The sequence below is a fragment of the Capra hircus genome, chromosome 19 (assembly GCF_001704415.2).
Source record: "Capra hircus breed San Clemente chromosome 19, ASM170441v1, whole genome shotgun sequence".
Classification (NCBI taxonomy): Eukaryota; Metazoa; Chordata; class Mammalia; order Artiodactyla; family Bovidae; genus Capra; species Capra hircus.
This window is the reverse complement of record NC_030826.1, coordinates 34,773,919-34,798,297: the sequence shown is the minus strand read 5'-3', so window position 1 is coordinate 34,798,297 and position 24,379 is coordinate 34,773,919. Positions and strand designations below refer to the sequence as shown.

Below are 24,379 nucleotides of genomic sequence, written 5' to 3'. Positions count from 1 at the left end.
AAACATTTATTTTTGAAGACCTCCATATAACCAGTGGGCACTGCTGGATACAGACTTTAATAAAACAGAAAAATAATTACCATCATGGAATTTTCGTGCTACTGAGGAAAATAGTTAATTTTTTTAAAAAGTGAGTAAGTTCTTTGGGTAAGGAGGTGAAGGATTGCGGCGGGGGGCAGGGGGTCGTAATGTCCAACAGGCTGGAAGGAAGGCCTCGCCGAGCAGGCGGCGGGCAGGTGGCCCATGCCGCCGGGCCCCGAGCTCCGGCTGCCAGACAGCATCTTTTATTTGTCTTTTCTCTCGGGATGCGGGCCTGCGCGGGGCGCATTTGACCGGCCCCGAGAAACCCGTACCTGCCCTCACGGAACTCTCGTACCAGCGGGGCCGGCCCGCAGGTGGACAGGATCGCTCAGAGGTCGTGGGACTCGCGCTCCCGCGAACGTGCTGCCCAGCGGGATGGCGACGCGTGGGCCAACCGGACCGAGTCTGAGAGTGTGTGATGCTCTGCTTCCTACCCGGAAGCCCTGACTACATGGAGCTCCAGTCCGAACTCACCGGATCCGGCTCAGCGGACCGCTACCGGGCCCCGCCCAGCAACCGCCCTCCCCTGCCCGCCAGTCCCTGCGGCAGCCCAGCCGGCGCAAACCAGCCCTGTCTCCCCTCCGCCCGCGCCCCTCCTCGGACGGCAGGAAGTCACCAATTCCCGTCAGAAGTCTCCTCCGCCGACCAATGGCGGGAGAACGGGGCGGGGCCTCCGCAGCCCCACCCCGCCGGGCCAGCCCATGGGGGAGGGGCTCGCCTAGCGCAGGCGCGCCGGCCACGATGACGTAGCGCCGCCCCGGCCTCGGCGACCTGCAAACGCCTCGCGGGCGGTGCCCGCCACTCAGTCGCGTTCCTCTGCTTTGTCCCGGGCCCGTCCGTCAGCCGGGCCGCCTGCAGCCTCGCGCCGCGCTGGCGTCGTCCTCGTCCCCGTCAGCGCCCCGGCCCGAGCCGGACGGCGAGGCCATGGACGCGGAGCTCGTGGTGACGCCGCCGGGCTGCGCGCACCTGGGCAGCTTCAAGGTGGACAACTGGAAGCAGAACCTGCGCGCCATCTACCAGTGCTTCGTGTGGAGCGGCTCGGCGGAGGCCCGCAAGCGGAAGGTGCGCCCCGGCGGCGCGGCTCCGAGGCGGGGGTCGCGCCTCCGCCGTCCCCTCCCCCGCCGCGGCGGGGGTGGGTTGGGCGTGGGCGGGCGTCGGGGACGGTCTTTCCCGGGGCTGCCGGGTGGGAGGGGAGGGTCTCAGACGTCGCCGCTCGGGGCGTGTCCTGGGGACCCTCTGGTGGGGGCGGGGCGGGGACGCAGCCGCGGAGGGTGCGGCCTGTGCCGCCCACGCTGAGCTAATTCTCCGCGGTTCTGGCGGGTACTTGGGGGTCGCTGGGCCGGGGACTGGGGGTCGGGCGGGGTCCCCGGGACGCGAGTACAGCCGCCACGCGCCTGGGGTGTGCAGAGACGCGCGCCACTCATTTCAGCTCTGGGCGCAGAGTTCACAAGGACGGCCTCCCCCCATTTCAGCTCGGGGCTCAGAGTCCACAAGGACGCCCGGCCCCCTCCCCCCCATTTCAACGCCGGGCGCCCTAGGGACGCAGGGTCCACAAGACACCCAAACCCGCCATTTCAGCGCGAGGCGCCTCCCCGGCCCAGATCAGCGGGGACTCCCGCCCCTCCACTTAAGCGCGGGCCAGAGTCCGCAAGGACGCCCACCCCACCTCATTTCAGCGCGGGGCGCCTCCCCGGCCCAGATCAGCAGGGACCCCCACTCTTCCACTTAAGCGCGGGGCTCCCTCGGGTCGCAGGGTCCACAAGACGCACCCCGCCCCCCATTTCAGCGCGGGGCGCCCCCGGCCCAGGTCCGCAGGGACGTTCCAGGATGCGGCCCCTCCCTCCAGGTGTGCGCGAGCGCGGATGCGGAGCGCCGCTGGCTCTGCGCTTCGAGTCGCGTCGCTCTTGGCATGAGGGGATTTGCAGGTCGCTGCGCAGGAGCAGTGTAAAGGGGGCCTGTCTGACGGCACGGGGGGCCGAGGTGCTTCCTATCTGACGCGGGCGCCTCCCCGAGGGAGCTGTACTCAGTGCCCTGCCTTTGGGCTTGTTAGCTATTTGAAAATTAGAAAATGGCGTTATTCCCTCCTCCTACCTGAGGAAAGTGTGTTGTTTCGTGTATGGCGATTTTGCAGTTCGCAGCCCGAGGGCAGGCGCTTTTAGGCAATGTCCACCTTGAATAACATTTTTTATGGTAAAACTAACATCTGCTGAGCACGTAGGGAATGTTAAGCACCAGTTTTCTTTCTTCTTATCAGTGTGGGTGTTGGGAAGAACTGACTCTTTGGATAAACCGAAATCGGAGATAAAACAGGCTTCTGCTAGGATGGGAGTGAGGTTCTTGTTTATGGAGTTGTGTGCCTTTAAAATAAATCAGTTGGTTGATTCTGTTGTAAAGGCGATGATTTGTTACTTACTGCTCCATGTTGTTGCTTAAGATGTGTAATTTTTAAATATCGCTTCAAGGAGTCAAGTTTAACCCCTCGTTGCCGAATTTCCTGAGGAAAGATTCACTTTTGTTGTTGTTGTTACATGTGACTTGGATTAATCTTCTAATGTTAATTGCTTAGTTTGAAAATTGTTGACACACGTCTGTATTACTCGCTAGTGAGAACTTGAGCTGCAGAGAGACAAGAAGTGAGGTATTAGCCTCTTTCAGAACTCGGGTCTGTCCTGCTGCCGTGCATTATGGTCATATACCGCCAGTGAATCCTTGTGTCCTCCATCCATTATTCCCTGAATTTGGGGGATTCCGTGTACTTCTAGAATCGTGGTGGCCCAGCCAAGGCGGAGTTTGGTTTGAGAAACAGTAATGTCCGTTTGGTAATTTGCAGAGGTTTCTCAGAAGAGGTGCAAGCTTAGTAGTTTGGTTTTAACACTGAAAAATTGCCTATAAAATACTTAAACCTAAGTGAAACTTCATTGAAGTTGCTCAAAGAAGCTACAGTGAAGTCTAAGCTATAGTGTAACAACTACAGGAGTTCAAACCCTCCTTTAAGTAGAGGTGGGTTATGACTTCTGTATCCAAACTCTGCTTCTTCTCTTGGTGGGCTCGATCAGATTTGAGAATTGAGGACTCCGAGCTGCTGTGCTTTTCTGGCGTGGTTCTTGCCGCTTGAGGGATCGTATGTGAAGACGGAAACCAGCAATGAGGACAGCAGAGATTTTCAGTTCCCCTGGTGGTTATGAGTTAGCCCTGTCTGTTTTATATTTAAATATATAGACATTGGCTGGGGGGACAGGTAATGTTTTTTAAGCAATCATTTCTCTCTCTCTGAACTGTTCTGCGATTCTGAAGTTTTCCAGCAACTTTTCCTCAAAAAACACAGCCCTTTTTGTAGTCATAATAAGTGTTTTTACTGAAATACTTCACCACAGGTGAGGAAGCATCAGCACTCTTGGGCCATTAGTGATTCTGGTGTAGTTTGGACAGTAATCTGGGGGATGGCAAACTACTCTTGCAGTCTTCTCAGTACAACATTTGGTGACAGCATTCCTAATCCTTTGGGTTGGAAATCTCTGAGAGGTTTTTTGAGAAAGGGGGCTGGAGACATTGTCTTTTTGTTTCTGGGTAGTCAGTATTTTAGAAGCATGGTTCAAGCCTTTGGTTGAGGGAGGCATTTAAGATGGAAAATGGTCTTATTTATCTTGATTCAGTGTTACTTTACTGTGTATTTTAGAAAAAGGTTTACTCCAGGGTTCTTACTGGTCACCTCTTTTAATCAGTGCTGCTTCAATTCTAGAGTCAGAGATCTGAATGAATCTCTTATGTTTGAACTTTTTAGTAGAAATCATCTTTGGAGAGTAACAGTTCTGCTGTCACTGGCTTAGACAGAATACCTGGAGTGACAGCATACAGCGTCTGGTAGATAGATGGTAGACTTAGCTGGTAAATGTCCAGTGTTACTGACTGCAGTGACTAGTCTTTTTCGACCAGGCACTTGGATGATGGTGAGAATGCTGCAGACAGCTGTCTCCTGTCCATTCAGTTTTGGTTTTTAGTTCATTGTTTGGATATGTCCATTCTTTTAGGTATAAGGTTTTCTTTTTCAGAACTTCTTGCTTTGAGGAATTAACTTGTACTTTACTTATTGACAAATTAGTTCTTTCAGGTTAGTACACCTGAGCACTGCAGCACTCACAGGGAGCAGGAGACAGGCAGTTCCAAATAAAAGATCGAAAATGAAAACATTGCTCCTTTTGAGGTAATGTAGATTAACCTGCTGTTGTGAAAAATAGAGAACCTTTGGGGTTTATCCTTATGGTAACATCTAGCAAGACTAATTCACTGTTAAAACCAGTTGCCCACATGGATACAATCCACAGCTTTATTCTTGATTTTCCTGGTTTCCACCTTTGCTCATTTGTGTGTGTGTGTGTTTAGTTCTATGCAGATTAATAAATAACAGTAGTTTTAGATTCAGATTTTAGGTTTACAGAAAAGTTACCAGAGATAATGCAGATGGAGAAGGAAATGGCAACTCCAGTATTCATTCTTCCCTGGGAAATCCCACGGACAGAGGAGCCTGGGAGGCCTCAGTCCAGGGGTTGCAGAGTTGGACACGACTTAGCAACTAAATAACAGCAGTGACAATGGAAGTTCTAGACAATATACCTGAACAAAAAGTATAACGAATTGGGAGTTGGGGCTGAAACAAAAATCCTATTGTTTACAGATATTATCTATTTAGGAAAACCAAAATGTAAGCGAATATTTTTAAAAAAATGATAATACAGAGAGGTCCTGTATCAATCCCTGACATCTCGCTGATGGTGAAGTTTTTACATTTCTGTGGTGTGTTTTGTTACAACTAATGCACAAGTTTGATATATCATTATTAATTAAAGATCATACTTCAGTCAGCTCTGATTATTTTTTCTCTCGTCCTGTCTCAGGAGATATTTAGTCCATGTCTCCTCAGGCTCCTCTGTCGCCTCTGCTTGTGGGATCGTAGTTCCCGGACTAGGGATTGAACCTGCACCCCCTGCAGTGGAGTCCTAATCACTGGGCCACCAGGGAAGTCCTTTGGTCTTTCCTCTCCCCTGTTTTCCGCCCTCAGCTCCTCTGGATTGTGATGGTTTTTCAGATTTGCCTTTTGTTTGTTTTTAATGACCGCAGTGGTTTTGAGAAGTATTGGAGTATTAATCAGGTGTTTTGTAGGATGTGTCTCAGTTTGGATTTGTCTGATGTGTTCTCAGGGTTCGCAGCTGTGGTTCCAGGTTTGCAGGGAATCCTGAGCCCTGTTTGTGAAGGTCCGAGCTTTGTGTGGCCGGTGCAGGGTCAGAGCACCTCCCCCCTGCCCCCACCGCCCCAGCCAGTCCTCCCTGGGTGCTGCCCCAGTGCGGCTGTTGTGTCTCGGTCTCCTCGACCCTCTCATTCCCACAGGGACCTGCTGAAGAGCTCCCGGCTTTGCCAGGATCATTCCCAGGTCTGGATTTGCTGGCTGCAGGCTTAGGTTCCATGTTTTGTTCTATTTCCTGTAAGCTGGCAGCCAACTCAGAGGCTCCATCAGACCTGAGCTTGGTCCTCTGGCAAGATCTGGAGTGGTGCTGTGTCTTTCCTGAAGGTTCTACTATCTTGAGTACCCATACTTAAGGGGGCAGGTGTCCAGCAGATGTTGAAAGGTGAGGTACAAATAAGGGAACTTGGTTTCTAGGGACCGAGCTGACCTGCCTCATCTTAACCTTGGCAGCTCCTGTGGCAGTGGGCCTGTCAGTCACTTTCATCACCTGTTGAAGGTTCTAGGGAATGAAGTGGGACCAGCAGGTTACAGGAGGTTCTAGGAGAATCCAGTGGCTCCCTGGAGGCACTTGTAATTGACAGTGGGGAAGGTGATCAAAATGTGAATTAAGGACTGATTGAGGTGGTCAGTACTGAGGTCGGAGGGTGGGTGTTTGCCTGAGTCTTGCTTCTGCCCAGGTGTGTGGCCTTTGACTTTGTGTGGTCCCACATCTCTTGGGTTCACAAATTTCTCATTTCTAATACTACTACTTTGTGTTTACATAGTGTTTTTCATCTTATAAAACATCTCTCACAGTATTACATGTTGATTTTGGAACTCAGGTTACACTTTTTAGGTGGCCTTGGCAGTTAAGTCTCCTGACCTGTTCAAGGTTGCAGATTAAATGCCAAGTTTGGGCTTTGAAATTAAGTCAGTCTGACTCTGAAGTTTGTGATCCCACTAAATTATCTGGACATGCTTTCCAGCACAACCAAGTTTTGTCCAGTCTATACCAACACCAACTGGGTGTCACACAAACCTGGCCTAGTCTGACTGTGCCCACCTGGAGTTAGTGTCTGATTCTGCAGGTTCCAGCGGACAGCCCCACTTGAGTCTCCAGTCATAAGACTCTGCTCCCCTCCTGTGGCTCACAAAGCTCAGGGAAACATTACTCAGTTTCACATGTTTGTTGTAAAGGTTATTATGAAGAACACAGATAAGCAGCCGGATGAAGAGATACTTGAAGTGAGATCTGGGGGACCCAGAGCAGAGGAGCTTGTGTCCTAGTGGGTTTGGGGTGCATCCCCCAGCACAGAGATCCATTCACCTCCCCAGAAGCGCTCTGAACACCATTATTTAGGGGTTTTATGGAGGCTTTATTATGTAGTCAGGATTAACAGGCAGTGATCAAATCATCACACAGGTGTGGCTGATTAAATTATAGGCTGATGAGGGGGTGGAACTGGACATCAAAAATGAAAAGATAATGAGCAGAAGAAGTCCTTGTTTACTGGTGTAGCAATTCTGTATTGGTAACAAAGAAGCAGCAATTGGTTGTCTTACAGTAGCCAAGTAGCCTAGCCTGTGTACTAATGAATGAACCATTGTGCAATGTTGGTGGCCCACAGCTGTTGCAGTCCTGTTCAGATGGTGGTGTTAGAAACATTGTTACATTTATGCAACACCACGGAAAGACTGTGCAGTGTGTGTGTTGGTATAATTTCAGAGTGGACTTCGGTATTTTCTGTTGTTGGGTGTATAATCCATTCCTTTTGTTACTCATTTTTATTCTCAAATGGGGCCAGAATTTCCTCTGGTGCTGCTGCTAAGTCGCTTCAGTCGTGTCCGACTCTGTGCGACCCCATAGATGGCAGCCCACCAGGCTCCCCCATCCCTGGGATTCTCCAGGCAGGAGTACTGGAGTGGGGTGCCATTCCCTTCTCCGAGAATTTACTCAGGGAATTCCAAAAGCAGCTCCCATTCCTTCTCAGGCCCATCAGCGTCAGCTGGAGTCAGTGGCTTGTAAGAGGTTCGGTTTGTGTTTGTTTTTATTTGCGGAGCACCAGTTAATCCAAGAGTTGTTTACTCAGGGCTATGTGGCAAATCCTTGGTGTTTACAGGAAATGGATTCGTGCTTGGGACTGCCTGCCAGGGGAGCCCTAGTTGTAAAATCTGAATCAGGGCCTTAAAATGAGTCCTGAGCATGGGCTTTATTGTGTGTGAAAAAGACTTAGTCAAATTGTGTGTGTGTATTTGTTACCTCAGGCCTTCTTCCCCTGATCTTCATAGTTTAAGGATGTGACCAGTTTCTTTCTAGTTGTAGCCCACCTGCCTGTGTTTAATTCTTGTAGTTCCCTTTTCGTGTAGCTAAAATTCTTGATGCCTTTTTTCTTTCAGCAGATTTTTCTTTTGGGAGGTGCTGCAAAAGAACAGGTGACGCAGATTTGGATTTAAAATTCAAGGGTTAAATTTTTATCTGTTCTTAAAACTTGTGTGTGTTTTAAGGGGAAATAATGTGTTAAAATTATGTACTTAACCTGATATGCTTATATTTTAAGAGTCATGCTGGTCTTGAGTTTGGGTTGTTTTTTTTTTAATAAACAATTGGATTTTTTGTTTATTAAGGTCATAGAAGAGGTGTTTTTTGTTTTTGTTTTTTTAAATAAAACCATGGTCATACATTTAATGTATCCAGAGTGATAAAAACAAGGAACACCTTTTAATCTTTTCTTTACATCTGTAGCCATTGGGAGCAGTAAACAGATTCCAGGAGTCTGTTCCTAACCTTATTTTTATAAAAGGAAAACTTTCAGACTACTGGGAAGCCTTCATTGTTACACATCAAGTAACCATTATGTAACTTAAAACTTCCCTTGTGTTCTGGAGAACAGTTAGAATTAGTTAATTCCTTAGATTGATCTTTGGCAGAATAAATAGGAGATACAATTACTTTTTCTTGTATTGCAACATTTCAGAAGTCTTTCCTTTGAACCTCCTACTCCTATGGAATTGCCCTGGAGCAGGGCTTCCTGCTGGGAGGGGAGAGATACTTGGGTAGAAGAGAATTGTTTACCATGGTGCTCATTATTGCTGAGGTTATAAAACTTCAGGTTTCTGTGGTATAGTTCTCACCCACAAACCATTCTTTTTCTTATTTCTGTATATTGCTTTGATTCATATCCCTGTTGATTGATTATAGATTTGCTGTGGTCTCGGAACCTGGAATATCAAACTTGAAACGGTGTGCTGGTTACGGGTGCCCTGGGGGTGGAGGGGCCCTCGGATGCAGAAGGACCTTTTCTGCTCCTGAAGCTTCACATGCTTGGTCTGAGTGGCTTCGGATTGGTGGTTGAGACTGGCTGAGTCCTCTTTCAAGAAGCCAGTCTCAGCTAAGTGACCTACGTGCCTTTTGGGTCAATTGACAAGGAAAAGATCTTTTAGGTGGGGAGACCTTGAGAGGAAACCCAGGCTTCCGCTTCCTCTTGAGCTGCATCTGTCGGAATCACCTTGCTCGGGTGAGTCTGAGAACCCCGGGTTCCTGGTTCTCTCTTCTGACTTTTAGGCGAAGTCATGCGTCTGCCATGTGTGCGGCCTCCACCTGAACCGGCTGCACTCCTGCCTGCACTGTGTCTTCTTCGGCTGTTTCACGAAGAAGCACATTCACGAGCACGCCAAGTCCAAGAGGCACAACCTGGGTAAGACCCTCCTGACGCACACCTCGGGGCTTTGGGGTCATCTTCCCGACTCGCCTCTTTGACCTTCCGCTCTCCCAGGAGTCTGCCCTTATCTGAAGTGGTCCGTGCTCTCCTTGGAACTCCTGTGGGGAGGGGAGAGAAACTAAGTCCACAAGTGTTACTGTCCCGCTTGCCTGAGGTCACGTAGAGCTGTGTGACCCTAAAGGACGACTTTCTCTGAAGAGTGCGTTTCCTGCACGTTGGAGACTTGTCTTTCTTTCTGAAAAGCATGGTTAGGTATTAGATTAGGCAGAAATCTGCAAAGGCCTTCCATGCAGCTTTAGGTTATTGGTGTCATTATGGGGTTGGGGGCACTGGGTGAGTTTAGCGCTGTCTGTGAGGGATTTGCCTTGTTCATGGAGAGGCTGGAGGTGCTGGCATCAAGATGGGGTTACACGAAGCTGAGTTTTGCTCTAGTCTTTATTTTCTGACTGCTGTCACTAAGTTTTTCTCTCCTTGAGAATTGTGTTTTCTGTCAAACGATGGTGAGGTGGTGAGGATTCCTGTAAGGAACTCACTTTCACAAGGTCCAGGCCACAAGCCCTTTCCTACAACACAGCTTCCTATGACCCAGTCTTTCTGTGTAGAGATGGCATCCGAACTCAGTCATTTCCAGAGGTTGTGCTTCATCTCTAGCTGAGAGCTTGAACCAGGCGGGGGAGGGGCAGCCCAGGACGAGGTGTTAACGGGCCTTTTCGGAAGGAGCGCCGATGACACTGATGGTGCTTCAGAGGCTATGGGTGGGTGGCCGCCCAGTAGGGCCAGCAATCAGCAGTGGGATCTTACCTGGAGGAACCAGAGAGAAGGGCTGATGGTCACGGTGGGGGGTGGGATCCTCTGGTGTGCAGTAGAGAACTTCATAGAGAACTTCTCACTCTCAGAGAAGACCATGTAGGGTCTCACATGTGGGCTGCAAGCCTCTGTGGTTACAAGGGTCGTGCAGTCTGACTCTCGGACCAGACCCACGTAGGGCTCTCACATGTGGGCTGAGAGTCTCTGTGGTTAGGAGGGCTGTGCAAAAGTGGGAACACTTTTACGCTTAAAAGACTGTCTGAAGAATCTTACTGAAACGCAGTGTCGTCTACAGAAGTCACTTTAGAAACGCGGTATTTGTTCACGTTGTCAGCCTGCTTGATAAGCTCTGCCTCTACTTTTGCCAGAATGAGTCAGTTTTTTTAAGAGACAAAAGCACGGAACAGGAGCAAGATCCCGCCCATTGCTGTGTTAGAACGCGGTTTACAGAAGAGCGTGTGTGTGTGCGTGTGCGCGCTCTTTAGGTGCTTCAGGTTTACATGTTTACAGAAGAGGGGGAGAGTGTGTGTATGTGTGCACGCGGCTCAGGGGCTCCAGGTTTACGTGTTTACGGGGGAGAGAGAGAATGTGTGTGGTGTGTGTGTGTTCCAGGTTTCTGTGTTTACGGAAGAGGGGGTGTGTGTGTGTTCCCTTCAGGGGCTCCAGCTTTACATGTTTACGGAAGAGCGCGCGCGCGCGTGTGTGTGTGTGTGTGTGTGTGTGTGTGTGCGCGCGCGCGCGCGCGTGCGTGTTGGGAAGCCCTGGGCATGGGTCCAGGTTGTTTGCTTGGCGGCTGTGCTGCCTGCATCCTGGCACAGTGAGAGCTGCTGGGCGCCCGGGTCACAGAGCTCTGGTCCCGGGAGTCTCTGTGGGCTGATAGGAATGCAAGTTTCCCTTGTTTCACAGGAAAGGCAGAGGGTCCTGATACCCTGAGGGGTTGGGTCCTTTGTAAAGTACGGACATGGCGCCTCTTTCTCCCTCAGATTGCTCAACCCTTGAGGGAGCTTCCAGGGAGAATTCACGTCCCTCACCTGCTTTGGACACACTGTCTGAAGCGGGGGCACAGCCTTTGGTAATAGTGGGATTTTCTGGTTAGAGAAATGCTACCCAGAAAGCTTACGTGTGTGTTTGTGTCTTGAAGCATTACCTTTCGACCTTTAACTTTTGTTTCTTCTCTCCTTTCTTTCAGCCATCGAGCTCATGTACGGAGGTATCTACTGCTTTTTGTGTCAGGACTACATTTATGACAAAGACATAGAAATCATTGCCAAAGAGGAGCAGCGGAAAGCTTGGAAGATGCAAGGTTTGGTTTTCCGGAGCTCTGTGAGCCTGGTTGTGTCTTAGGCTGCGTCCCCTGCCCCTCGTCTGTCAGGGCACGCGGGGAGAGGGGAGGAGCCCCCATACCTGCCTGGTCCCTCCTGCAAGCTCTGGAGGGGCCCGGGGAAGCACTGTGGTGCCCACAGTTTCCTGGACCTGTGCTTTTGCCTGGGTCCTCACAGGCCTGCGACTGCCCCAAGGGGTTCAGCCCTAGTCCCTCTGCTCAGAGATTAAGGCCAAGGAGATGCGGGTCTCAGGACCGCTGACACCCCTCTGAACAGGTCCTGCTCTCCTCTCCTCCGGGAACGTGGCTTACTCAGGGCACATCCTCTGAAGGAAGCTCCTTGGAGTGTCTGGAACAGGGTCTTAGAAGGACCCCACATTACCCCATCTTTGAAACACTGCCTAATAAACTGCCACCATCACACTGGTTCACACACGCAGTGTAGCTAACAGCACCCTCCACCGCTTAGGTGTCGGGGAGAAGTTTTCAACGTGGGAACCGACCAAACGGGAGCTCGAGCTGCTGAAACATAACCCCAAGCGGCGGAAGATCACGTCCAACTGCACCATCGGTGGGTGGCCACATGCCCGGTGAGGCCTTAGGGGTGTGCCCGGCAGGGCAGAGCCCACAGGTGGGGCTCTTCAGGAAGCGGTTGTGAGTGTGAGCAGTCTCCCTGGCCCTGCCGAGACTGCAGGGGACGTGGCGTAGCTGCTAGCTTGTCGGGGAGACTTCTCTCTGACCTGTGCCCTTGTTACTGGAGGCCTTCAGGCAATTCTGCCGGAATGGTTGATGCTGAAGTTGGAGGCCGAATGCTGGGGTCAGCACTCCTCGGGGCCTTTTCCTATAAGAGGAGCACAAGCCTTGGAAAGAGGCTCCGTTCTTCTCACACGAGCGGGACCGTGGGCTGGCGGGGTCCTGATGCTGGCTGACCCAGCCCTCTGCCGCCAGGTCTGCGCGGCCTCATCAACCTGGGGAACACGTGCTTCATGAACTGCATCGTGCAGGCGCTCACGCACACGCCCCTGCTGCGCGACTTCTTCCTGTCCGACCGGCACCGCTGTGAGATGCAGAGCCCCAGCTCCTGCCTGGTCTGCGAGATGTCCTCCCTGTTCCAGGAGGTGCGGGGCAGGAAGGGGGCGGAGGGGGGTTCTGTCACCTCCCCTGTGGTGGGCATCTCATATACGCCTCTGTTGTGAAACCACGTGTTCTTCCCAAGGGGGTCTCAGCTGAGAGACTCGGCGTCATTCTCAGAGGCTCACTGCTGCCATAGTCGGGGTGTGAGCAGCGGACGCTGACCCCGTTGCCACCCCCAGCCCCTGTCCGTCACCTGCCGCTTTGTCCACAGGGCGGTGGGTCTCGTTGCCAGCCTTGCTGACTGTGTCACCAGAGGTCCCTGTTCCTGATGGGCTCGTGAGCTGACCCTCCAGGCTCAGGGCCTGACTGCAGGACAGGGTCAGGCTCCTCGGGTGCTGTAAGGACCCAGGTGTCTTCAGGTGTTGGCCCCAGGCATTAGATTGCATCCTCTCATTTTCCCTGTTGTACCCTGGCTGCCTGGAGCCTGCCTGACTGCGGTGCTGGAGTTATTCACTGTTTGGCCCTTTTTAGAAGTCTCCTGATCCCTGGCCTGGCCCATCCAGTCCCCATGTTCCTGCAGCCTGCCAGCAGTGGCTGGCGTTACAGGAGTGAACAAGCTGAGTGGTATCACTGGGCCAGAATAGTCTGGTGGGGGTCTCATTCAGGCACTGTTGGTGGTCAGTTCATCTTGTCACATTGCTTTTTAGGCTCCGGTTTATGGGGGTACAATTTACACAGAACAAAAGTCACCTTTTAGTGTATATGTGTGAGTGTGTGTTTAAAAAAAGCTTTTTTTTTACATTTTTTCACATTTGACCAAAGTAAAAGTGTTAGTCGCTTCATTGTGTCCAACTTTTTGTGGACCCTTGGACTGTAGCCCACCAGGCTCCTGTGCCAGTGGAGTCCTCCAGGTGAGAGTACTGGAGTGGGTTGGCATGCCCTCCTCTCTGTTTCGATGAAAGTTTGCCACGGTTCATCACTTTGACATATTTCTAGAAAACGGATGGTGGGAATGGAGAAAACTTACGTGCAGACTCCAAATAAAAACACAGTTTGCGTGAGGAGAGGAGATGACCACCTTGGCCCACTCATTGTCGGGTGTGCACGCGGGGGCTCTGTGTTGCTCCTGACGAGGATACCGCTCCTTCTCTCTGCACAGTTCTACTCGGGGCACCGGTCCCCCCACATCCCGTACAAGCTGCTGCACCTGGTGTGGACGCACGCCCGGCACCTGGCAGGCTACGAGCAGCAGGATGCACACGAGTTCCTCATCGCAGCCCTGGACGTCCTGCACCGGCACTGCAAAGGTGGGGCTGCAGGGGTCGACCTTCCAGGGTGGGCTCTGCAGGGGTGTGGGCTGCGAAAGTGAGGGCCCAGCAGGGGTGAGGACAGGGCTGCTCCTGGACCAGTTACTGGACATGAGATACATTTAGTGTCGGATAGACGGCAGGCAGGTCTTCTTAGGGAGAAACAGAGAAGAAAACGGAACATACGGCAGGTCCAGGCCCTCCTGCTGCAACCTGCCCTAGGGGACCGGCCTTGTCCCTAGGCTCAGTGGCTTGATGGCAAGCTGCCTTGGGGCCCAGGGTCACAGAGCCGTGGTCTCCCCAGGTGATGATAACGGGAAGAAGGCCAACAACCCGAACCACTGCAACTGTATCATAGACCAGATTTTCACAGGAGGGCTGCAGTCTGACGTCACCTGCCAGGTGTGCCAGTAAGTGCTCTCCCCACCCAAGGATTCTGGGGCCTTGTCGCTCTGCTGCCCACAGAGCCGTCCTTGGTCACATGTGCCCCTGCTTGCTCCTAGTGGGGTTTCCACCACCATCGACCCCTTCTGGGACATCAGCCTGGACCTCCCTGGCTCTTCCACCCCCTTCTGGCCGCTGAGCCCTGGAAGCGAGAGCAGTGTGGTAAATGGGGAGAGCCACGTGTCGGAACCACGACCCTCACTGACTGCCTGCGGAGGTGAGGTGGCCACGCCTCATGGGCAGGGGGGCCCTCCTTATGGCTGCTTGGGGGCAGTCCTGAGAAAGCTAGACCTCCCTGGGCCCCACGTTCCCACATAGGAGCTGAGGGGCACATTATAAGAATGTTGTATCAGTGGAATTGTACATCATGTAATCTCTCAGGGTTGACTTTTTCCACTCTAATCTCTGGAGGCTCATCCAGGTTGTGTTATCATCAGTTGCTTCCTTTTAATTGCTCGGTAGTATTCTGCAGTGTGCATGGATTAACCACTGATTTGCTGAAGGACATCTGCGTTGTTTCCAGGTTTTTCTTGGCCCTTACAAACAAAGCTGCAGTTAGTAACCACTCACATACTGTTTTGTGTGAATGCTGGTTTTCACTTTTCAGGGAGTAATTTGACTGCTGTGTCTTATAGTAGTTAGAAAATCATTACTTAGGATGAGAATTCTTTATGATAGAGAAGAGGAAGAAGTAGCTTTTTTCTTTTTTCATTGTAACGTCATAAGCGTGTTTAATTGTGCATGTGTTTAGGAATAAAATGAACCCACTGAAAATGATAAACTTTTCTCTTTCCTCTCTTAGTGTTCCCTTTTTTTTTTTTTTTTTTAACTAAAAGTGCACGTTTTTGACATGTTGCAGATTTACCAGACCAGAGCACTTAGGAAGCAGTGCCAAGATCAAATGCAGCGGTTGCCATAGCTACCAGGAGTCCACCAAGCAGCTCACCATGAAAAAGCTGCCCATTGTGGCCTGCTTCCACCTCAAAGTGAGTTCCCTGAGCACGTCCCGGGCCTGAGGTTGGGTGTGCAGTGCCCACCTTGCCTCTGGAGCACATAGGCCAGTGCCTCCTGTAAGTGACTGTTCTGTCTGTTGTCGGAAGGTTTGCTGTGAATCAAAAAGGAGTTATTTTGTAACTGAAACAGGGCAAGTTACTCTGGGTCGGGGTGGTTAGGGGTTTACTCCTCCTCCCCTCCAAATTCTTCCATCCTCACCCCAAGTTTTCTGATTTACTTAAAAGCAAAGACCCTTTGCACTAAGGTCTAATCCTGGGGTCAGCAGGCCTTCTGTGAAGGGCTAGTAACAAGCGTGAGTCCTGTGTGATGAGCTGAGAAAGAATAGCAGCAGGGCTGCTGGGTTTGCTCTTCTTGGGCATTTCTTAATGGTCTCTGTTGCTTATTCTTCCGTTTTGTGACTTTTAAAGGTGTGAGACAACCCAGAACCCCAGCCCTGCCTTGCTGGGGTCCAGTGTCCCATTTTGTGGGGAAGTGTCCTATCTAGCAGGGGGCACAGGGCATGGGGCGTGGGCTCTGTTTTTCCTGCCAGACACTATGTCATGTCCACACCTGTCGTCAGGTCCATTGTTTCAGGGGTGGTGGGCTAAGCCCCATGGGGTTTGTCCTGTGAATTCTGAGCTCTGGCTCTGGGCAGAATCGGGGCACTTAAGAAAACACAGGAAGGAAAAAAAAAAAAAAACACAGGAAGGCATGTTAGAAGCCCCAGAGACACGATGGGAGGAGCCTTAACCCGTCTCCCCCATCCCTCCATTCCTGCAGCGGTTTGAACACTCAGCCAAACTCCGGCGTAAGATCACCACCTACGTGTCCTTTCCCCTGGAGCTGGACATGACCCCCTTCATGGCCTCCAGGTTTGTTCTCTGTCCATGGTCAGGCGGGGGTGGTGCCAGGTCCTTGGTGAGGCCCCGTGAGCCCTGATGTCTTGGAAGCCCCTGACCCCTCCCCGTGTGAGGGAGGCTGGCCTCCGACTAGCTGTCGTAGCACTGGCTCAGACTGGAGCTGTCTGCCCGTCGACAGCATTTCAGCCGCAGGCATTGGGGTGGGATACAAATCAACAGGGTGGTTCTGCAGCTGCAGATGTCATTTGCTTTGTTTTCTGGACCACTTAAAATTTACCTTCATAAAACGCCCAGACCCTTACTAGTGTGTCAGACAAGGGCTGCTGTGGTGGACGACTGGGGGGGGTTGTCGAAGCAGCAGAGACCTGAGCCCATGTAGGCCGGGCCCAGGAAGGTCCAGTGAGGCTGATGCCCTGGCCAGGGGTGGAGTGGGGAGACAGGATGGGTTGGAGGAACCGTGGGTCCTGGCTGACTCCAGCTCTGTACCTCAGTGTGGATGGTCCACGTGGCCAGCCTGGGCCTGTTTCCTCATTGTAAGTTGGAGGCTGTCTCTGCCTGAGGCAGAGTTTTTGGGAGAACCAGATGCGTGGAAGCCACATAGTCATGGCTCGCAAGTCCCTGGTGAGGGTGATCAGTTAACGTTTTGATTGAGGCTGAGTGTGCTGCTGTCCTTACAGCAAAGAGAGCAGGATGAACGGACAGTACCAGCAGCCGACAGACAGTCTCAACAATGACAACAAGTGAGTGGCTCCACCTGGCGGGCGGGCCAGCGTCTTGAGCGAGAGTGGGCCCTGGGCCTTTGGGAGGCCCCACCTGCATTGCCCGGGAGGCTGTGTGTCTTTTGGTCACTGGCTGGCTTCCTATAGTGCTGCCACTGCTCCTCTGTGAAGGCAGGGCCTCCCCGCCCCTGCATCTAAGCTTACCTCCTTTTGCAGGAGCCTGACCTTCCCGGCACCTTGACTAGGCCCTGTCTTCCTTTCTCATCCTTCCTACTGGTGGCTGAGGGGAGGCTGCAGCCACTCCAGTGTCTCCCAGGCGGCCTGTCCCCTTACCCTTCCCCATCAGCATTCATTCTTGGGCTGCTCCCTGTGGGGACTGTGGGCCTGGGTGGTGACAGGATTGAGTGATCTCTGTGTCCCTGCTGCCATCCCATCAGGTACTCGTTGTTTGCGGTGGTCAACCACCAGGGAACCCTGGAGAGCGGCCACTACACCAGCTTCATCCGACAGCACAAGGACCAGTGGTTCAAATGTGATGACGCCATCATCACCAAGGCCAGCATCGCGGACGTGCTGGACAGCGAGGGGTGCGTCCCACAGGTCCAAGGTCCCCTGACTGCAGCCCCCGCTGTGCCCATCTGGAAGGCTTCTGCCGTAGATGACCTGCTGTGACCCTGACAGCATCTGGGCTTGGAGTTCCAGGCAGTGGGGCAGCCTTGAGATTCCGTGGTGGCCCTGAGAGGGCTGGGTGGGTGGGACCCAGGGCAGGCATCCTTCAGAGAGGGACCCCCAGCCAAGGGAGGGCGGTCTCAGGCTGGGGCGTGGGCTGGGGCCCTCAGCTCTGCGGGGACAGGTGCCCCGCGGCTGCCCTGGGTGGGAGGTGAGCTTGCCTTCTCTTCCGCAGGTACTTGCTGTTCTACCACAAGCAGTTCCTGGAGTACGAGTAGCTCCGCGGGAGCCCCCGCACGCCCAGGGCCACGCTGTGCAGATGCTTGGCAGGAGGTGGGCCCAGGGCTTGGAGGCAAAGGAGACAGTGCCCGCGTGTCTCCCATGCCCCTTGGAGTGCCAGCGGCTCCAGGCTGGGGGCTCAGAGCGGGCCAAGAGGAGATACAGGCCTCGCAGTCTCTTTCTTGGTGAATTTCGGGTCTTGAATGTGCGTAGCGTGGATCCAGGGCCCGGAGCCTGCGGAGCTGACAGCCCCGCGCGGCCTCCAGCTTGTCTGTCCTGCAGACGCCAGCGTTGTCCTGCATGCGGAAGGACCTCCCCGTTTTCTAGAAATAGGCATTTTCTTATTCTCGCTCTTTCTCTCTTCTCCATGATCGTGAATTTCATGAATGCAGTGATAGTAATGTGAATGAATCACCGAGTTCAGACTGAACCTTAGATCGTTTTCCCTTGATTCTGGAGAGTGGGTCTTGCTTCTTCATTGGTGCTGCTTTTGTTGCCCCCGCCCCTCCTCCCCAGGGACCTCCGTGTCTGTGTCAGAGCCCAGGGTAAGGAGCGGGCTGGGCAGGGTACAGTCTCTGTCTTTAAGTAACTCAAGCGTGTCTGGTGGTTTCACTGCTTCTCTCCTGTGTCTCCTTCCTGGCCACCTGGCCCACAAGCTCTCCCAGTCGCTGCTGGGCAGTGGACGTGTTGGATGGCGTCGGGGGGCCTTGCAGGGTTGGGGGTTGTTGCTGCGTTCTACGCTGGGGGTCTCTGCTTTCCGTTCTGCTTGTTTCTGTTGCAGCAGGAAAGACGACCGGGACAGAGCCGGTGGGACGGGCTGAAGGAGCAGATGCACCCGTCTGTCCACACCCTGACTTGGACTGTCCGTTCTGAGAGTCCAACCTGGAGACGGGGATAAGCCCATCTGTTCTGAACTGTGAGGGCTACTTCCTGGAGAGGAACACATCCCCTGCAGCTAGGTCCGCGGACTTTCCGCAGAGGGCCAGGTGGTCGGTGCTCCCGGTTTGTGGGCCCTGTGGTCTCTTTCACAGCTGACACAGAGACAGATGTAGCTGTGTTCAGGAGAACTTTACAGGAGCGTGGGAATACGAATATCACATACGTTTCCCATGTTACAGGGTGTTAACTTTTTTCACTCTGTAAAGGTGTGAGCATAGTTCTCAGCCAACGGGCAGTGGACTGGGTCCAGCTCATCAGCTGCTTAGGTCCAGGAGCGGCGTGGTTGCTGTGCAGGGTGGAAGGTGCTGGCTGGGTTTCCTAGGTCGGGACAGCATACCCGACGGATACAGCCCAAGCGCCTGCCAGGGTCACTTAGTTGTGTTTCTGTATTTCAGGAACACAAGTTGTTCAGCTTATTTTGAAACAGCCGTGAGCATCATCAGACATGCAGGTGGATACCCGTTCTCAGAAACTACCCTGCGTGGCCCGTGCACTATGCCTGCTCTGAGGGCTCTGGGCAGAGGCCTTGCCGGCTGGGCCCTGGGCTGGAGGTGACTATGGAGCTTTGGGCCTGGGGCCTCCGTGTTAAGTGGGGACAGAGTGGATATTCTGGCTTTGGGTTTCTGTTGGGTCACTCTGTCCCTCCCTGCACCCCTTCTGGGTCCTGCACTCATGTCTATAGCTCCTGGATGGGGAGACAGTGAAGCCAGGTTTCTCTTTTCTAAATGTTATTTTTGAATTTTTATATCTGGATTAATGCTCTTTACTCCCTCTGGCCTGGTCTTCTGAGCACTTACCTCTGTGTCTGCTGACGAGATCGCCCCTTGACTGTTAGAGCCACGTGGGGTGGAGGCGGGGTGGGCGTGGCGCTTCAGCTGTGCCAGGTCCTGCTGTGATGGCAGGAACAGAGGCTGCGTTTGGGAGTCCTTTCTCTCAGCTCCCGATGCAGCTGCTGGAAACAGCTTCCCGTTTCTCACAACCACTCGCGTCGACGTCCGGACCACGGAGGACTCCTGGGCGACCCCTCCCCCTGCACTCATGTATCAAAGTGACTGTCTCTGAGACATCGGCTCTCTCTGGGGTGTCCTGAGTTGGGGAGTGGGGGCCCTCCTGCCTGCACCAGAGCGCCTGGGACTCGCCCTTCTGCCGTGTGTACACTCGTGCTGTCGTAGCTTGCTCGGTGTAGATGCTCCCATCGTATCCAATTGCCGTTCTTTTGACAGTTCAGGTGACTGATTTACTGTAACTTTGACAGCGAAATCATAAGAACAAGATGCCAGTGATCGTGCTGTGGGTTTTCTCATGGGGATGTCTCCATGTCCCTTTCCTTGCCGTCCTGAGGGACTGTTGGGCTCCTCTCCTCCCTAATGGCTTGTAGTCTTTCCTGTGTCGTAATAAAGCTACATTTTATTCTGAAGACTGGTGGTCTCCCATTTCTGCGGGCCCTCCTGAGCCCCTTCAGTAGCTCCAGCCCCGACCTGCCTTGGGCCAGGAAGTCCCATGTCGTTGGCATCTCCTCATCCTGGCCACGATGGTGACTTGAGCCTGGGGCTCAGGGCCATGTAGTCCGTCAGATTTTGAGTTTAATGTCACCTGAGGGGCTTTAAACGCAGGACTCCTTGGAGACTTTGAGCACAGGACCTGGGATGTGGGGAACGCCACCCTGCTGTTGAGCAGGTGGCAAGTGTGAGTCAGTGAGCAGAGAAGATCCCTAGCCTGGTCAGTGCTGTTTGATTCTGCGCTTGTCATGGGCTGTGGCCCCTCTAGCCCATCCACCCTTCATTTCTGAAGCGTCCCTTTCAAGATGCCTGAGGTGCAGTCTTGAGTTCCCTCACGCGGAAATAGCAGGAAGCGCCAGCAAGTCCACGGGGTCCAGAGTAGCCGTCCGTGCCTTCCCCCACAGTCTCTCCCCGTTAACCAGGACCACTGCTGTATCCCTGCAGAAAGGCACCCCCCCCTCTTCCCGCCCTGCCCCCAACTGCCCCCAGGGTCGTAGACAGACCTTCAACCCAGAGTTGTCCAGGCCGGGAATGAAGACCTGCAGTGGGGTTGTTGGCATAAAGCTGTAGTGTTCCGCGCCTGCCCCAGCTTTCGCCCTCCGTTCGGAGATCTGTGCGCTCTGACCATGGTCTGGTTAAAAGTGTTAGATTGTCCTGGAAGTCGTGCCTTCAGCAGTCAGGCTCTTGGAGCGTCGTGATCTGGGGAGTGTGGACAGGCAGGGCAGGGGGAGCCGAGTCCAGAAGATGGGTCCTTCCCACAGAGACATGCTGACCCCTGTGTAGTCGGCCAGCCAGCAGGTGGCCACCTGCTGCTGTGATAGGGGAGGTGACCTCCAGGCTTCAGAGCTGGTTTGGGAGCTGGGCTGGGCAGGCATCCCACGGGAGTGACTGGTGAGCTGGACCCGGGGCCTGACATGGAGCCTGTTCCAGTATCCCCCCGCTACCCCATTTTGACGGCTCCTTTGTTTGTGGGCCCTTGGAGCAATGGAGTGGGGGCGGTGAGCCGTCGGCACCCACAACAGGCAGCTTTGTCCACCCGGTGAGTGTTCTCTGTCAGGCTTCTTGGTGAGCACAATCTGTTCCTGACCTGAGAGGTCTGTCCCCACCCACATCTTCTGTCGCTGGCCTTTTAATTCTGTTCCTTCTGAGTCTAACTGTCCAGCGAGCTGTTGGCGCTGCCCCAGATGTCCACATAGGTCAGTACCTGTGGCCAGTCTCGTTCCTGACAAGGTGGGTGATGAGATACAGTACTCAGTTCTGCTTGGAGCGAGGACTTGCCCTTTGTTGCTGTCTTTCGGGATGCCCCTCAGGACCCTGGTCACAGGGTGCGTGTGGATGCTGGAGCCACCACGCCCACTGCCCGTGCGTGTCCACTGCCGCACACTCGCACTCGTGTGTGCAGGGTGCTCGGGCCGTGTGGTTGCTGTGTCCGCGTCAGGTGCTCGGCCCGAGCGGCGGCTCTTCCTATGGAGGAGGATGGACCCTCCAGGGGGATGAGGTCTGTGCTCATAGCACCTGTGCTGGTGCCCTGGGGTCCCTGCTGGACTCTTGATGCATCCTAAGGCTCAGTGGTCGTGCAGCACGCTTGTGCTCCTGCAGGTCCTGCTTTAACTGGGAGCCATGTGCTGCCAGTGTAGACAGGTGGACTTAACATGCCCAAATGTGTCAGTAGGGCTGCCTGTTCACACGGGGGGTATGGGGGTGCGGCACCTTGTCTTCCTGCTTCAGACCATGGAATCCCTGGAAACGCCACCAAATCGGGGGCCCCATGAGTTTGGGGGTTTCTCATGTATTTATAGTTTTTTAATTTCTTATTTTTTTAAAATTGGAATATGGCTGATGTACAATGTCATGCTGGTTTCTGCTGTACAGCAAAGTGAACCAGTTATACATACACATATACCCTCTCTCTCTAGATGACCTTTCCATGTAGGCCATTACAGAGGATTGAGGAGACTCCCTGTGCTCCACAGGAAGTCCTTATCAGTCGTCTAGGAGTGTGTGTATGTCAGTCCCAGTCTCCTAGTTTATCCTTCTTTGTTTTCTACATCTGTGACTCTCATTTCTGTTCCTTAAATAAGTTCACTTGTACATTTTTTTCAAAATCGTGCTTTATTTAGTTCACTGTTACTAAAGTAGCAACTAGTCAAAACCAGTCTGCAGGACGTTGTCAGCTTGGGGGCCAGAGTGATGCTCTGTGCAGTAGAGATGGTCCATGCGTCTGTGGACTCCAAGCAGAAGCAGGGTCAGTGTGGCCCTGAGGCTCCAGCAGGCGGGACGCTGAGGGCTCCTGCTCGGGGGGGTGGGGTGGCAAGCAGCCGAGACAGGACCCCATGGGGGGAAGCGCTGAGTGACACGGTGTGCACTGTTGAGGGAGGCAGGAAGGCACACAGCAACTGGGGAGCCGCTCCCACCTGAGAGCATGACCCCGAGGGCGGGTGAAGCCAGGGGCCCCAGGGTGATCCCAGCAACAACCACCCAGCCAACTCAGCCAGTGACTCAGCAACTTGGCCCCTCACTGAGGGCCGGGCAGAGAAAGGCTGGCCAGTTCCAGGCATGGAAATTTCGTATCTCAGTCTCTGGCGTCCTACAGAGATCTGGTGTTCAGTAGGAAAAGCACAGGACTCACAAAAAAGCAAGTAAAAACAGCTTCCTGCCAAGAGACAGGGCAGCAGAGCCAGAGTCCGATGACCTGAATGTTGAAACTGTCAGGTGGAGATTCTGAGTCATTAGGGTTAATGTGTTGAAGGCCCTCGGAAACTGTGTGAAACAGATGGGCCCTCAGTGGAGTGGGGGGGAGCTGCTTGGAAGGACCTTCTAGGAGACCCGATCATGGTGACAAGGACACCCTGGACAAATGTGGCGGCGCTGCGTGACAAGGGCGTGTACTGGCCTCAGCCAAGGGAGGCGGCACTGGGACCACCCAAAGCGAGGGACGGGGCGGAAGCCCAAGGAACAGGGTGCCTGGGGTGTGGGGCAGTACCCAGCAGTTTGAAAGGACAACAGCATGATGAAAAACAAAAAAACTGCAGATGCAAGCTTTCTCAGAGAGCCCCAAGCAGGGTAAATAACAAACCTGCCCACAGCAGAAAACTCCAGGACACATTTCAAACTGCTAAAAACCAGAATTTATAGGCACACATTGCAAAGAAACAAAAGTGGGAATTCTAGCAGCTGTCTCATCAGAAACTGGGAACCAGAGAGAGTGGAGCAATGTCTCTGAGGTGCTCAAAGGAAGAAACTGGCTTCCCAGAATCTATCCAGAAGAAATCTCAGAAATGAGACTTTCAAAGAATAAATTCATCACCTGCAGACTTGCACAAGAAGTGCTGAAGGAAGCTCTTTGGACAGACCTGGGTCTGCACACAGAAAATGATTTCTAGACTTGAAGGTAAATACATGGTGTCGTTTTTCTTATTTTTAATCACTGTTAAGATACTGAGTTTCTAAAGCAAAAATAATACTGATGGATCATGGACATCAGGACAGCGACACGAAGTTGGGGCAGCCAAATGAAGTGAGGCTGCTTGTGGGTTAACTGACATCAAGTAAAGGTGTATGTTGCAAATAGCTCTTGCAAAAATGTAGAGAGGGGTAAGCGTAGAGACCAGTGTTTAGAGAAAGTGCAGAGTGGTGGTCACCTGGGGCTGGAATTGGGGAAGGAGGAGATGCTAGCCAAAGGCATGAACTCTCAGGGATGAGACTGACCCGCTGTGAGGCCGTGTCACATGAGAGATCATCTCACGGGGTCCAGAGGGTTGTGGTTGGGGGTCCAGGTGTTCCTGACGCCATGCAGAGCATATCCCAATGTATAAATGTGCCATGTATCAACTTGCACAGTGTTACCTGTCAGTTACATCTCAGTAAAGCTGGACCTAAAGACGGTGAAGTGGGGCAGGCAGTAAGAGCTGGGCTGAGCCCAGGCTGACCCACTGCCTCATCCTTGCCAGCCAGGTATAGCCACAGTAAGTGGCCACAGTGGATGAGTGCTGAGTAGTCGCTGCAGACTCTGTCATCCCTACCTTCTCAGTTGAGCTCTGGGCCTGGGAGACAGTGTGGCCTCAAGGAGGCCAGTGAGGACTGGTACCCCGGGAACTGGGCTGCAGCTGCAGCAAGCAGCAGGAATCAGATCCATCAGAACAGAAAACATGGATAAAATGGTACTTAAAGTTTCAGATTTTCTTTACAGCAAGGAAACTCGGTCTTAAAAAGGCGAGGCGGAGAGGATGCCAAAAAACCCCACATAAACTTATACAAAAGACCAGTGGGAAAACTGACCAAAAGATTTTTGTCTGTGGAAAGCTATATAGTCAGGCATGCATTTCCCTGTGTTTTCAGCAGCTCCCACTCCTCCCCTACCCCCCGCTTCAGAAGTCTCTCCTTGGGTTCAGAGAGCTGCAGAGGGAAAGGGAGTCTGCACACCTTTGGAACAAGCCTACCTTCACGTCAC

General features: G+C 53.0%; 1 protein-coding gene across 1 annotated transcript; it reads left to right on the top strand.

Moving 5' to 3' along the window:
* USP22 (ubiquitin specific peptidase 22) lies at positions 823-19,847 on the top strand. The gene is given in 14 exon segments (XM_018064824.1): positions 823-1,143; positions 8,862-8,994; positions 11,015-11,128; positions 11,616-11,717; positions 12,095-12,264; positions 13,380-13,527; positions 13,832-13,937; positions 14,031-14,152; positions 14,155-14,188; positions 14,831-14,957; positions 15,745-15,836; positions 16,502-16,564; positions 16,981-17,130; positions 17,448-19,847. Coding segments are annotated over 14 exon segments (1,542 nt in total). The 5' UTR covers positions 823-1,005; the 3' UTR covers positions 17,491-19,847.